Raw genomic sequence first — 16,172 nt, forward strand, 5'->3', positions numbered from 1 at the left:
TCTCTCTCTCTCTCTCTCTCTCTCTCTCTCTCTCTCTCTCTCTCTCTCTCTCTTTCTCTCTAACAAATTTTGAATTAATTACAGGAGTAAACTCTAAATCACAATGAAACTAGATATATATCATCTTGAATACTTAAAGTATATATTTATAAAAAATGAAATTCTTGTCATTATTTTTTACTTATTTTTTTTGTTATTAAGAACTGCAACAAATATTTCCATAACAGCAAAAGTAAAAAATATATTTTAACCAAACTTGGAATAACCAAGCTCTGAATCATTGTCAAATTGTGTCACTTTTAGATGCAATATAATTTAATCTGTAATTTTTTTTATCTTTAAGATATGGATATACATCCTTTAATTGTAAATTCCTCAGTCCATTAAAGTTGGCTGTCATTTTGCGCAGGTGATAGGTGTTCGTTCCGGTGATGAAATAGCTCAATGCAAACAAGTTTTTTGTGATCCTACATACGTACCTGATCTTGTGAAGAAGGTTGGTCAGGTAATAAGATGCATATGCCTCATGGATCATCCGATACCAAATACGGCCGACGCGCTATCCACGCAAATCATTATTCCTCAGAAGCAGGTACAAATAAAATACGATTCCTTCAGATAAAATTTCAAGATGTATAAATAAACTCGGTGAATTTATCATTCATAAGAGAGTTTACTCTTTTCAGAATCACAACAAAGAACTTTTCTAAACTATCTTATTTATTTCTATTAAAACTTAAGGTTCCTATGACTTCGCTGTGATCATGTTAATTAATGACATGAACGTAAGAATACATGGACGGAGCGAAAAGTGCGATTATAGACCAGGGGCTGTGAAGTCCAAGGGGCAAGAGGATTACATTGTCGCGGCCATGTTAATGCCGGAGTTTGTATATATTTTCAGTGTATAAAAACAGCGACCGTCGCCATCTTGGTACCTCAACTCCATACAATATATACAATCATTCTCCTCACCTCTTGGGCTTTACCCCCACGATAATTCGCTCTGTCGATATATTCTTACGTCTATGATTAATGATATCAGAAGTGAGAAATACACGCTCAAAATTATTACATAATATATGTTGAAGTAAAATATGTTCATCAAATAATATTTGCAGTCGTGATTGAGTAAATTTGTAAACTATTTAGAAAACTTTCCTTTTACTCTAACAATCGACAAATAATCGCAAAATTAACGTGACAAAAATCATGAGAAAATGTAGGTTAAGTAGAAATAGTATAGGAGAATTGTATATTATGTTAATTTTAATTATTTAATTATTTACTGATTGTTAGAACAAAAGGAAAGTTTTCGTAATTTATAAATATGTTTAATTGATTTGATACATTACTTCATAAACGTATCCTTTTATTTCAACGTATTTCACAAGAATTTTGGGCATTTCCTCATTTTTGACATTAATCAAGAGTTCCGCGACAAGGGACCAAGAATCTTAACTAATAATTTAAATGAATTAACTAAAAATATGATAAATAAATGTATCTTTCATCTCGTTTCATTAACTTTATGTTGGTTGTATAACCAATTTTAAATTGATTATACGACCAACATGTAATTAGTTATTAGATTAGTGAAAAATTGTGTTGATATACAATTAATTATACTTAATGAGACAGTAATTATATTATTAATGAGATACAATAGCATTACAGTTATTAGTCATTTATAATTTAATCGGTTTCATTGAATGTGTTAATTAAAATGTGTAAAAATGTATGAAATTAAAATTCATTAAATATCTTATGATATTAAGGGTCTACAGGAATCATTATGAAGAATCGTGAAGTAGACAAAGATATTTGATTATTTTAATCAAAATACGAAGAGAATCATCTTGTATTTATGATATATTTGTAATCAAGAGAAGCGTCTATAGGATGCTACAGAGCGTTTTTTGGAAAGTCGAAATAAAAATCAAATAAATTATTTTAATAAATATTTGGCACGCGGTACTGTCTATATTTTTATTTATTACAAACTTTCAAAGATCTAAATGCAAAATCGGGCTCTGTAGTACCATTGCTACTTATGCAAGAAGTTGCCAAAAAAATTTGGTGAACAAATATAATGTCGGCGAGGCAAAATACACCAACACAAGTATTACGGAAAGTGTAATCGTAAAATTAACGTAATGAACTAATTTGTAGCTGTTGCGTGTCTGCGTGAGCAATGCATTAGTATTCACGTATGGACATATAATTGCGCACACAGAACGATGTTTTGCATTCTTACCATAGCCTTCAAAGTCAAGATTTGCTCTTGGTTCTTGCAGACCCTTAAGCACACGCACATATAGTGAGTTGATATAATAAGAATTTACTTTGTTTTCTCTCAGGTTGGTCGCAATTCCGACATCTACGTATCGCTCGTGTCTCACACTCATCAAGTCGCGGCGAAAGGTTGGTTTATAGCCATGGTCTCTACCACAGTGGAGACGAAAAATCCCGAAGCCGAGATCAAACCCGGTCTGGATTTACTCGGTCCGATAAGACAGAAGTTCGTCAGCATCTCTGATTACATGGTGCCTGTCGACGACGGTCTCAACAGCCAAATATTCATATCCACTAGCTACGATGCGACTACGCATTTTGAGACCACTTGCTTGGACGTGCTCGATATATTCAAGCGGGCTACCGGCGAGGAGTTTGACTTCAATAAGGTCAAGCACGAGCTGGGTGACGAGGATCAGTAACCATAATTGGGTGCGTGCAACTTTGTCACACAACTTGGAGGAGAATTGAGAGCGCCCTGCGAATTCTCGCGTATTCGGAATAAGAAAACATCGCTCGATATACAACACACGGATACCGACCACGTCGGTAGCGATTATGTCTCAAGGCAGATACCACGGAACAAGTCATGCTGCGAACAGACCTGTGCCTAATTATAAATGTAGATTCTCTTTGACAGAAAGTGAAAAACGATGGCAAAAATTGGCTAAATTCTTTCTTTTTTTTTTCTTCTTGTCACCTTCAGTTACCTTTCTTCAGTCGATCAATTTATCCTAAATCTCGTCTTGCTGCTGTTCTCGCGGACCCTTTGGCAGTCTCGTTCAAAAGCACAGAGCTCCAGACTTAACACAGAAAAACGAACTATCGGATTCGACTAACAGATTAAGATTAGAGAAGTTCTTATAAATTTATATTTTGCACCAGATGTACATTCCATCTGCCACACACGCGTTCAAACAAGAATAACGAAAAAAAGAAAGAGAAAAAAAATAGACGAAGGTAATCGAGACGTCCGTCACTGCGTGTATACAATATAAATGTATCATATTTTAATGTATCAAAATATATGAGAATATAGGTGAAACGTCGTACATTGGCAAATTCAGTTGTACAAAAAGGAAGTCCTACAAGTATGCCGCAACTTAACCAGTCGGTCGACGATCGAGTCACCGTATGCCGTAAAATAATACAATAAACCGTTAAACCGACAATTGATTCATAATACAAGTAACACAAGCGATGTAAGTACCACATTTGTCTAGATTAGCATCTGTACACACCTAGATTATAAATATTTCCGGAAAGGCTTAGCTACTGTGAATTATGGGAATTTACGTTGGCCATGTACGGGTATCGGTTAGATTTAGGTTATCTGAACTGTATTTATTGTCTTTGAAGAAAAACAATCGATTGAATAATAAATATACTTTTATATGAGTCGCCGAGACGCGCGGGCGGAGGTGTTTCGTTAACTTTCCGTTGCTTATCGATCGTATACCAAAATTAGACTAAAATTAAAACTCCAATGTAAAGCTTTATATATATTCGCGTATATAATTGTAACTATCTTCCTTTCGTCTATCGCACATTCGTTTATCCTTTTATTGAGGAAAGATTTAGCGAACAAGTCGTGAGTATCAGTAGCCTGGGTAGATATTTCCAACATGAGCGCAACGGAATTAGAGCTAGTGAAATTTCATATTTGTACACGTCTGAGACAGGATTGACGAAAAGTATTAAGAGAAAAAAAAAGTAAAAAGGAGACAGAATCGAAAATTGATATCGAAACGTCGAAAGGGGGATCATCTGGAGCGGCCAAGCATTCATTATAGAAATAAAAAAAAATATATATATATATATATATATATATATATATATATATATATATATATATATATATAATTATAGATCTCTATATAAATAAATATATATATAAATAAAATATAAATATGTACACATATATATAAATATGAAAAAATTGAATCGTTAAAGTATTGTTGTTTCATGTGAGTTTAAAAGATCCGGATTATTTCTTTTGCATAATAAAAACGCGGACGTATTTCTAATATTATTATTAATATTGTATTATATCGTTATCAGATAAGATACAAGGGGAGGAGAGAGCGGAGGAAAGACGAGTAAAAAAGTGCGTACTATTCATACTGTGTACATCGATTGACTAATTATTGCCCTAAATTTTTTTTCTTTTTACTTCGGAAAAGAAACAAATCGGTAATTTTACTTATATTTACATTTCACTTGCACTCTCGATGGATATCGCAACGGGCACACGCAACTTCGCACTACGTATGAAAATCCGATGGAAAGTGGGTACACGCATCTGTCAACTACGATGGATATCTTTTATCGTTATCCATACTTGTAACACGAGAGCTGAATGGAATAAACGATATTGTATTAATCGTGTCCTTTGCAATTCCGTCCATATGAAACTTCAACGAAAATTTTAATAATATATCTGTTTGCATTAAACAGAATGCTGATCCGTTTCAACTGAGCTTCAATACGTAAAGATTATTATCCCTACATCCCAAAACAGCTAGATCGTTATGAACAACCGGCGAGGAGAAAGTTTCACCGGGAAGTTGTTTAGTTGCGAGTAATTTGCCGTTCAAAAGATCGAACACTTGGAACGTGCCGTCCGTACATGCCACGAACATGTATTCATCCTGGCACCAAGGAGTCGCGAAAATAGACGAATGAAACTGTAATGCGTATTTTAATTTTGGTTCTTTTTCTTTCATTATTGCTTGCGGCATTTCCAAGCAATACAAATGTTTATTGTGACTCGCTAGAACAACATGTTCAGCGTTGCTTGTGGATACGCGAGTACTCACGGGATATGAAAATAAATTACCGCATATCTCGTAACGCCACATCTGTAATAACAAAAACAATATCAGTATAACATAGTACTAAGAAAGCGGAGAAGAATTTACATTTACCTGACAATCCGTTTCGATATCGAAGCAATATAACGTTCCGGCTACGGAGCAAAATAAAACGTGTCCAGTTTGGAGAACAGTGGGTGCGACGAAAATCGGGTTTTGTAATTTACGTTTCCATGTAACTTGCCCGGAAAATTGCCGCAAAGCCAGACAAGTGCTATCCAGTGTTCCGAAGAGAATAGAAGCAGATTGCAAATGCAAACAGCCAGTAGCACAGATACCACCTTGACTCACTTTATTTTTCCATATTTGAGTTCCATCCTGCAAAATAATGTGTGAACATACATAATTTATATTATATTTTATAATTAGTACAATATATTATAATTAGTATGTATGCGGTATGTATGCTTATGACACAAATAACCCTTTAAAAGATAATTAAAAAAATATATATGTGTGTGTGTGTGTGTATGTATATATATATATGTGTTCACAAAATGACATTTGCAATCAATCAACCAAATCTGTAAAATAGTCCAAACACTTTCTTTTTGCTCTAATAATCAATATATAACTATATATTATAACTAAAAAACTATAATATATAACTATAAATTAACCTAATAGAATCATGTGAAAACATTAAAAATATTGCATGCTAGGTTAATTTTACTGTAGTTTATTGATTATTAGAGTGAAAGCAAAGTATTCGGACTATTTTATGAATGTATTCGATCGATTGCAAGTGTCATTTTATGAGTACATCTTTTTATTTCGCAAGAATTTTGGGCATACATTTTCTTGCCAGAGACCAAAAATCTTAAGGGAACTGGAGGGTCAGATTGCAAAATCGTTCGTTTTTTCACAATTTTTTATGACGAACTAAATGAATATGCGAAAAAATGTTATTTATACAACATATAAAGAAAAGAAAAATATAATTTTGATGAACAAATACTCAATATAAGTGTATGGTACATGCAGTTAAAATATATTTCGGTTTTTTTTTCAAAGTTATCATTTTGCAGTAATATTTTAACTCTCAGTGGTTCAATTATGCTGAATTTTAGGTAGAAAATTTCCGTAAGCTTGTCATTATCGACGACGGGTGAACCTGACAAACTCGTGAAAATATTTAATTTTAAAATATTAATTTTCACTATAAAAAAACTGAAAATTTTAATAATATTCCATTAAAATATTTGCAATTTTGTTAACTTTTACTCAATTTCTATTAGTGGTTCACCCAATAACGATAAACTTATGCAAATTTTCTACCTAAATTTCAGCTTAATTGAACCATCGAGAGTCAAGATACTACTGCAAAATGACGACCTTGAAAAAAAAAAAACGAAATATATTTTAACTGCATGTACCATACATTTATATTGAGTATTTGATTATCAAAATTATATTTTTCTTCTCTTTATATGTTGTATAAATACACGTCAAAATAACACTTTCACATATTCATTAAGTTAGTCATAAAAAATAAGCACGGTTTTCAGGCAATCTGATCCTCCAGTACAACGAGATTCGTGAATTTAATAACAATAATTATACTTAATATAGACCTTTACTGAAAGGCAATATACATGATGATCATAGGAACCCACAAATATCTTGCTCTTTTGTATACACGTTATCGCCGTGCATTTCACCATGTCCTGCGTTTGAAACTTCCAAATTACTTTGCCGGTTTTCAAATGAATACAATAGATATATCCATCGTAACAGCCTGCGATTAAAAGCTTTCAAAGTGACATTTCTCAACCGTTTAATTGCGCTACGATTCGAGACTCTTACCTACAATTCCATGAAAGTCGGCTAAGACTAAGACAGAAGCTTCTATTCTGTCTGGTAACTTGAACTCATACGGTTTACTATTTATTTCTAGTAGATTAATTGTACATATAATCCCAGAATGTGAACCGACTGTTGCAAATAATTCTGATCTGAAAATTAGCAAACACTATCAAAAACTCTGATATATATACAATTAAGATATTATTTTTAAACCACCTACGCGGAATAACAATACACAGTTGGCGAGGCATCAATGCACTTCTGCAAATTATAAGTTGCTACTACTTCAATGCTCGATATATTTGCCGACAGTAATTTAATGTTTTGTTCTTGTATTGATACATCGCCATCAATTCTTCCTCTGCATTTATATTGATAAGAATTATTTCGATTTGTCAATATTGGAAAATTATTCAAAACTGACTTTTCTATCATGACTTTTTCTGTATTAAAGGTATTTTGGATCTTGTCATCATAAGAAACGCCAATGTATCGATTGAAGTTCTCGTTCCAATCTCGGTTGGCTAAAGTGGTTCTGATATAATTAACGCACTTGGTAAACGTAACGTCCTTTAGCAGCATACCAATCAATTCGGGAAATTCCATTTTAAACATCTCAACAACAGCACTTGAGATCTGAAGTGCTGTTATTGACGTTCCTCCTGACGTTAAAAAACCAACATTTTTAGATTTTATATGCTGATTCCATAAATTTTGAAATATTTCACCCACATCAGCATGCAAATTATTTGCACTGGTAACTTCCGTTTCAGAGTCTTTGCACACTTTTCTCAGTGACGACAGACAAATTTTTCCACTAGTAGTAAAATCAAATTGTTCCACTATAATTATTTTATCAGGTTTATAGATCGCTGGTAATATCCTTAAATGCGATATTATGTCATTCTTCAAGTTGATAAATTCTTTAGTTTTCGCCGTAGATAAACATAGATATAATTTGTGGCTTTCTGTGTCCCAGAGCACAGCACAATTCCGTACAAAATTTAATTCTGTTACGACCTTCTCGAGTTCCCGTAAATTTATCTTGTTTCCAAATCTTTTTACCACATTATTTCGTCTTCCTTTATAAAACATCCTACCATGGTCATCTATCTAAAAAAAAAAAAAAAAAAAAAAAAAAAAAATAAAAATAAAATTACAAATCAATATGATATATCCTCATTGAAAGTGATTGAAAGTGATCCTTACTGAAAGAAATTTTTGCACGAGATATAATTTATTAATAGAACTTACTGAAATAATATCACCAGTATCACGAAAAACTGGCTTAGACAAGTTGTCTTCAATTTCATCTCCAATAATACAAATTCTACTAGAACTTCCTATGTTGAAAATAGATAGAAGTTATACAATTGAACTTTACAAATTTCACATATAAAATTATAATGTTAAAAGCCAGGGTTGGAAAGTAATTCGTCACTTGTAACGAAGTTACAGTTACATTACATTTTTTTGGTAACTATAATTACTTTTTTCTCAACTATAATTTAACTTATAGTTACTTATTTTTAGTAATTTGTAACTTTTATAACAGTTACTTTTATAATACTTACTTGGGGAATGTAAAATAAAATTAAAATTGTATAGTAATCATATATTAATTTAATAACCCAAATAACACAGAGAATTCAAAAAGAATTTTAAAAAATCCAGTGATGTCACCAATTCTGAGATTTTCAGATGCAAACAGAGTTCTTCAAAGTTTAGTTCAGTGAAAAGAATTCTTTTTGCATTTAAAAATAAACTCAAAATTTGTGATATATGACTGAATTCTTTTTCTTTATGCTATCTGGGAAATTTATCAACATATTTATGTAGTGTGTGATTAAATTCTTTTACCTCTACAAGATTATCATTAAATTTTTATTATATTAAGTACAAATTTGAAATTTGTTAAGTAGATAGACTAATTAATGTGATAGATATTAATTATACAATTCAATTCGTACATTTTAGTAAAGCTTAAAATATAAGATTTTTGTGTTTACAATAATAATTTACAATCATTTCAAGAAAGTAACTTAAAAGTAACTCGTTACTTTTCATAGCCAGTAACTTGTAACTGTACCTAGTTAAATTTTCAGCAAAGGTAACTGTAACTAGTTATTTTTAAAAAGTAACTTTCCCAACCCTGTTAAAAACTAACCAATATAAAGAAAGCCGCTGCCTCTAGTTACTATTTCGTTATCCTCATTCTTGAGTTGAAACATAGTTCCTGATAAAGGTTCACCAATACAAGATTCATCTATGTCACTGTTTCTAATAACTTCATTAACACTGGACCAACATGATACTTCAGTTATACCATAAATGTTAAACAATCGTGTCTTATTTTGTGGATGACTAGCTTTAGAAAGTAACTTAGTATTAGGAAATGGTTCTCCACCTAAGAGAAGAACTCTCAAGTAAGAATCCTTATCAAATATTGTTGTCTTTAAACATTCTGTGGACCACTTATGAAAGAGTAATGAAGGAGTAATTTGAAGAACTGTTACATGAGCATGGTATATTTTTTCCAAGAGCCTAAAACATTTAATTCCATTTTATGCACTATTTGGTTTCTTCTATTTTTTTTCTTTCCTAAAATGAATTCTTCAAACAATACTTACCTGTTTACCTCATTCTTTAATTGTTTTGACACCATGAACAATGTTGCAGCACATGAAAGACTTAAGAAAATTTCAACAATACATGGATCAAAAGTAAAATTTGTTAATTGGGCTATTTTATCACACTCTGTCATATCAAGAATTCTCTTCAAGTCTATAATATTAGGTACTATACAGGAATGAGGAATTTTAACAATTTTTGGTAATCCAGTTGATCCTGAAGTAGCAATTGCATATGCAAATTGTTGCCATTTTCTATTACCAATAATATTTTCTGGGACATGTATCAATTTTGTCAAGTATACAGACTGCCCATGAATATTCAATTGGCATACAACTTCTCTGTTGGATATCACATATTTGCTGAAGATATATCTTACATGTAAAGCAATCAATATATCTTGACAAGTTTGCATATCCGAAGGAACATTAAAAAAAGCACTGCCATTATCAAGAATCCTGCCAAAAGATTGAGATAAATTCAAGATAAATATGCACAATAAATAGAATATTACAAATTTTACCTAATAAAGTATTTTTAATCAATTAAAAGAAAATAAAATCTTACCCAAGCATTAAAGAAGGCACGCAGTATTCTAAGATATCAAAATTGATACCGATAAACTCAGGAAATTGTATACATTTCAAACAATTAGAGACTGCTTGCGTTGCAGCTTGTAGTTCATTGTAATTTATAATCTTAATTTCTTGTAAATTATAATACTCTATTGCTGGTTTTTCAAGATCAATCCAATTGCACATATCATATAAAGTATATAAACAATCATCTTTATCTTGTACCTTTAGCCTTTCAGTGTAGCTAACTAAAGATATGTGAAAATATTAATAAATGAAAACACATGAAAACATATGTATTTGAAATAGTCATGTAGTTTTGTTTATGTAATCAATAAGTTAAATTTATTTTGTGTATATATAACAATCAAATAGTTTTAATTATACACTTACTTGCATAGCTCATGATACACTTATAATGCACTTGCAAACATTACATTTCAAAAAATTAATTTTTTCTTATAATTAAATATATATCTCTCCGAATAGTATACAGGCAGAAAGAAGAAGGAGAGGGGCCATGGACCGGTTTTAGCTGATCCCGATTTCAGCTGAAATTAAAGTCACTAGATATATAAAGTACCGCAATTATCCGCCATGTTTATTCCAGCCACACGCGGTTGATTCAAAACGTCTATATTTGTATGAATATATTGCGTAAAGTAGAAAAAAACAATAATGTTTATCACTTTTTTTATTTGTATAACATTTAACATTTGTAACACATAATAAACAGCTATTTCTCAACAGCTACTTCATAGAATTGCACTTAATTTGTAAATAATAGCGAATTCGGTTGCTTGCACTAGTGTGCACTGAGTGCGCACTAAGGCTTGTTCATAGTATGTTATTATATTTAAAGATTGTCTTAAATAATTCTCAAATAAATTCTCAAATATTTTTAACCATAATATGATGTATAACATCCGTACGAATCATTTTATTAGTTAAAATGTTTTTAAATATGTATTTAAGACACGATCTTAAATATAAGAATGTACTGTAAACAAGCCTTAATGCGAACTCAGTGCGCACTAGTGCAAGCTACCGAATTCGCTATAAGTTACACGTTTACACTAGGTACACTTCCGACATCATTGGCCGCGTTCAGTAGAACAAGTGATCAGTAAGCGCTCAGGGAGCTCTTGTATATGATTTGGCATATTCTTTTAGATCTCCAACTATACTCCAATCAGATGCAAGAGCACACTGAGCGCTTACTGATCACTTGTTCTACTGAACGCGGCCATTTTTATTCTAATAATTCCTGCACACAGGACGCGGTAATGCTTGCCGCGTGGCGGAAGTCAGCGTGACAGCCAATCAATATGTTGTTTTTCCGTAAGAGCTAGAAGCTTTTACGGAAAGCACCATATTGATTGGCTATTACGCCAACTTCCGCCGCGCGGCAAGCATTACCGCATTTTGTGTGCAGGAGCCATTACTGTTTAAGTTTTTCTATGTGCCACCAGCTTAAAGCTGGCCACATACACTTTCCGTAACAGTAACCGTAAAGGCCAAATCACACTAGCGATTGGCGATTGACGATTGACAATTAAAGATTAGATTTTAACGAATCAACAAGCTTCAGCCTTGGCTTGTTTTGTTTCAATTGGTCAAGTTCCAATCTTCAATGGTCAATCATCTATTGCCAATCGTTAAGCCCGTATCAGACTAGATTAGGATTGAGATTAAATTGAAATTTAGCCAATCAGAGTAAAATTCACTAAGCTCAAGTTTGGTGAACTTTGCTCTGATTGGCTAGTTTTTAATTCAATCTCAATCTTAATCCGTAATCTGATACAGGCTTTAGTGTGATTTGGCGTTAAGACGTAACATAAGAATTGACTAATCATGTTGAGAATCATCGAATCATAAGGTCGCCATTTTTATGAATACTCGATCGTAAATACTCGATTGGTCAATTCTTACGTTACGTTACGTCTTACGGTTACTGTTACGAAAGGGTGCGTTCAGATTCTTCATCCGGGTGCACTCTAGTGTGTATTACTAGAAACACTATAGTATATGTCACATATGCTGTAGCATTTCTAGTAATAGAATACACCCGGGTGGGGAATCTAAACGCAGCCAAAAGTGTGTGTTGCTAGCTTAACCATGAATTGCGGTTTTATACAGGGTGTCTCACACTCTCCGCCGGGCATTTTGTGGGGACGTAGAATAGGTTAATGTGAACATAAAAGTCGTATACCGTTTTACGAAATTCGCATTAATAATCGAGATATTAATTAAAAAAGATTAAGGAAAAACGCACGCTGAATGATAGAGGACGAGCCGCTCGAGTCACAGCGCGGCCTAGTAATATAGCGCGCAGATGTCGCGCGCGGTGATTGGAAAACAATGCACCACTGCCATACCGCTTATACCGCTGCGCTCCTAGGTCTTGCCGCACCGCGCCGAGATAAAAATAGGCAGTGGTGCATTGTCTTCCAATCATCGCGCGCTTTATTACTGGGCCGCGCTGTGACTCGAGCGGTCCATTCTCTACCATTCAGCATGCATTTTTCCTTGATCTTTTTTAATTAATATCTCGACTATTATTGCGAATTTCGCAAAACGGTATAGGACTTTTATGTTTACATCAACCCATTCTACGTCCCCATAAAATGCCCAGAGGAGAGTGTGAGACATCTTGTATATTTAGTGACTTTAAGCTGAAATGGCTTACAGCGCCTCTAACCAACTGTGCACATACGTAGTCAATGTGCACGGATTGTCTCAATAGATAAAGAAGTAATGTTCACGATTCTTGATGTTAGACAAAGACAGACAATCATCATCTGTTCTTGTCTCACAACAGGTGAGAAACAATCGCAGCGGTAGACACAGAGCAGTGATAGAAACTTTGGTTCGCGAACAGCACGTATTAGCACGGAAGAGGATACGCACACACTCACGCGACAGTGTTCGTGAGCTTCACGGACACTGTCGCGTAAGTGTGTATGTATCCCATCCCGTGCTGTACGTGCTACTCGTGACCAAAATTTCTATCACTGACACAGAGACAAGTTAGTGGCGATCTTATCGTTAAAAAAACATCTCGCTCAGCTATTGACTCATCGCGTTACTCGTTCCAGAAGAATTTTCAGGTTTACGTTTTCTAGTCATTGTAACTAAGGAATCATTTGCATGGGAACATTGATTAATAGTATGTTCGACTGGCTCTGGGTTAACCCACGGGAGCGTCCCGATTGACCACAGTACGATTGGACACAACCAACCGATGAAAAGAATTATCTAGTGAATTACTAGGTCGAACCAATCATTACAATCTGTGTCCAATCGTATCGTGGTCAATCGGGTCCCCTTAACACTCTAGGTTTTCAGCCTACGTTTATTGGTCGAACAAATACTTATAAGCTTTATGATTGGCTAGTAGAGACTTATGACATCATTAATCGCTCTCGAAGCGATTAACCCAAGGTTAGTCGAACACGCTATTAGATACAAGAAAAAAAAATAATTTTAATTTGAGTATTATATGCAGGTTCTTACATCCGCTAGTATTTATTGCTTATTTCTTGATAACTACAAAATATATTGATGTCATTTAAAAAACACTGACTTTTCAACAGTTTATTCTATTGGCATTAATATTTTATAATAGTATGAATAATACCACTGTTTTAGGTAAAGCGTGGGAGCGCACGTACGTCTCGACGTCGCGAGCAGGCTCTTATATGCCGCTAGCATTTATTGTTTATTTCTCAGCAACTAGAAAAAAGATATCGATGCCACTCAAAAAACACCGACTTTTCTAATGAAATTTATTGGAATTAGAGATTTGTAATTATAAATTAGAAGTTAAAAGATATCGATTTCATTAAAAAAACTCTGACTTTTCTACGCGTTTTTCTCCTACGCTTTACTTAACGCTCCAGTATTAATATTACATTTAAAAACTTCTAATTCCAATAGAATGAACTTTGGAAAAATAAATATTTTTTAATCACATCGATATCTCCTTTGTAGTTGACGAAAAACAAGCAATAAATTCTAATGGCATGTAAGAGCTTGTCCACAAAATCGAGACGTACGCACTCTTAAGGCCATCACACACAAAATTCCGTAGCACCGTAAGCCGTAAACGTAAGAAAATCGATCAATCCTGATGTTGCCACTATCCTCACCACTTTTGTCAGTAAAACTTAACCGTAACGTCGAAAATATCACAAGGATGAAATTCTTACGGTATACGTCCTTCTGTCAGCCAATCAGAATTTATGGGATTTGCGCAAAAATTCGATGCCAAGTTAAGAAAGGTATATGTCTCCTGCATCAACTGCGTCTGTCACAGTGAAATAATGAGTGATCATAATCAGCAGGGTTGGGAACGTTACTTTTTAAAAGTAACGCATTACCGTTACTATTATTTGCGGTAAAAAGTAACTCGTTACCGTTACTCGTTACTGATTCTAAAAAGTAACGCGTTACCGTTATTTGAAAAGTAACGATAAAAAAATCGTTAAGCGTCTTCTACAATGGCAGTAGGAGTAGTAATAAGAAATAAGCAGTAAGCAAATTGACCAATTCCATTCTCACGTTTCAAAAATAATCGATTGTGATTGGTCTATTTACTTACTGCTTATTTCTTACTACTACTCCTACTGCCATTGTAGAAGACGCTTTACTTTCCATTACTTTTGTAAAAAAGAAAAGTTAAAATCGGCATATAAAACGAATAGTAGAAGAGACAGTACATAAATTATACATATATAAAGACAAAATATAAGATATTTAAGCGGGAAGCACACATTATTGCATAACGATATAAAACCCATTCTACATTAGTCGCAAGTCGCAAGGTCGCAAAGAAATTGACTAATCATAATCGATTGTTCTTCTTGCGATCGAAGAATAATCAATTATGATTGGTACAATTTCCTTGCGATCTTGCGATTGCGACTAATGTAGAATGGGCTTTAAGGGCGCCGCACACGAATTGACATAACAGTAACGTAAGCGTACCGTAAAAATGGACCAATTACAATCGAGTATTCACAAAAATGGCGACCTTACGGTTCGACGATACTCAAAGTGATTGGTCAGTTCTTACAGTACGTCTTACATTACTGTTATTTCAATTCGTATGTGACGCCCTTTAAGTGTGGTCTACAATGAGAACTTAAGCCATAAAATTTAAGCTTTAAATCCTAAGCCGTAAGAAGTTGACCAATCACAGTCAATTATAAGAAAAATAATTTCTTACGGCTTAGAGATTAAAGCTTAAATTTTATGGCTTAAGTTCTCATTGTAGATCACGCTTTAGAGACTTTCTACAATAAGCAATAAATTTTAAGTCGCAATAAAATTGACCAATTACAATGGATTATTCTTCTATATAATAGTCGACTATGGTTGGTCAATTTTATTATGACTTAAGATTTATTGCTTATTGTAGAATGGGCTTTACGGAAAGCAGCACATTAATTGTTTATCATGTGCAAACTTTCATCACGTAGCAAGCATTGCCGCGTTCTGTAGAAGCCATCATAGTAAAAAGTAACGATATAAGTAACGATGAATTTCGTTACTCGTTACTAAAGAAAATGTAACGCCATTACTTTTTCGTTACTGATACAAAAAAGTAACGGCGTTACCAAATCGGTACCAAAAAAAAGTAACGAAATAGTAACGTCATTACAAGTAACGCGTTACTTCCAACCCTGATAATCAGTATTGTAATACAATGTTTAATGAATTAGAAAATTATGAAATAACGACAATTGACAACGACAGCTTTAAAGAAAGTGATGAACTACTCATTGATGCAGTGAGAGCATATCCACATTTATATAATCATCAAGATCGTAATTTTAAAAACAATTTGATGAAAGAAAATTGATGGAGGGAGATATCCTTGGCAGTGAACTTACCAGGTAAATAAATGTTATTAACAAATTATAATTATTATATATTATTCACTGGTTTCTTTACTTTTTCTGTTTATTTTATTATTTATATTAATAAT

At 33.3% G+C, this 16,172-nt stretch overlaps 2 protein-coding genes across 2 annotated transcripts in view; one reads left to right on the plus strand and one right to left on the minus strand.

Annotated features, from left to right (window-relative positions):
- The window catches only part of LOC116843678 (rab GDP dissociation inhibitor beta), a 51,051-nt gene extending 47,043 nt beyond the window's left edge, over positions 1-4,008 (plus strand). Inside the window, exons 4-5 of the mRNA XM_032814298.1 lie at positions 410-592; positions 2,361-4,008. Coding sequence (XP_032670189.1) covers positions 410-592; positions 2,361-2,717 — 540 coding nt within the window. The 3' untranslated portion in view covers positions 2,718-4,008. The remainder of the gene's footprint in view (positions 1-409; positions 593-2,360) is intronic.
- On the minus strand, positions 3,625-10,743 carry LOC116843677 (beta-alanine-activating enzyme). Its single transcript, XM_032814297.1, has 10 exons — positions 10,574-10,743; positions 10,173-10,428; positions 9,605-10,063; positions 9,142-9,518; positions 8,229-8,317; positions 7,195-8,087; positions 6,975-7,123; positions 6,743-6,906; positions 5,223-5,486; positions 3,625-5,156 (listed from the first exon to the last, which is right to left on the minus strand). The coding sequence occupies exons 1-10, from the start codon at positions 10,584-10,586 to the stop codon at positions 4,767-4,769; spliced, it is 3,054 nt and encodes a 1,017-aa protein (XP_032670188.1). The 5' UTR covers positions 10,587-10,743; the 3' UTR covers positions 3,625-4,766.
- Between the last annotated feature and the right edge of the window lie 5,429 nt (positions 10,744-16,172).

Source organism: Odontomachus brunneus, unplaced genomic scaffold, assembly GCF_010583005.1.
Source record: "Odontomachus brunneus isolate Ranch 3 - 2012 unplaced genomic scaffold, Obru_v1 Obru_scaffold_034, whole genome shotgun sequence".
In the NCBI taxonomy this organism is placed as follows: domain Eukaryota; kingdom Metazoa; phylum Arthropoda; class Insecta; order Hymenoptera; family Formicidae; genus Odontomachus; species Odontomachus brunneus.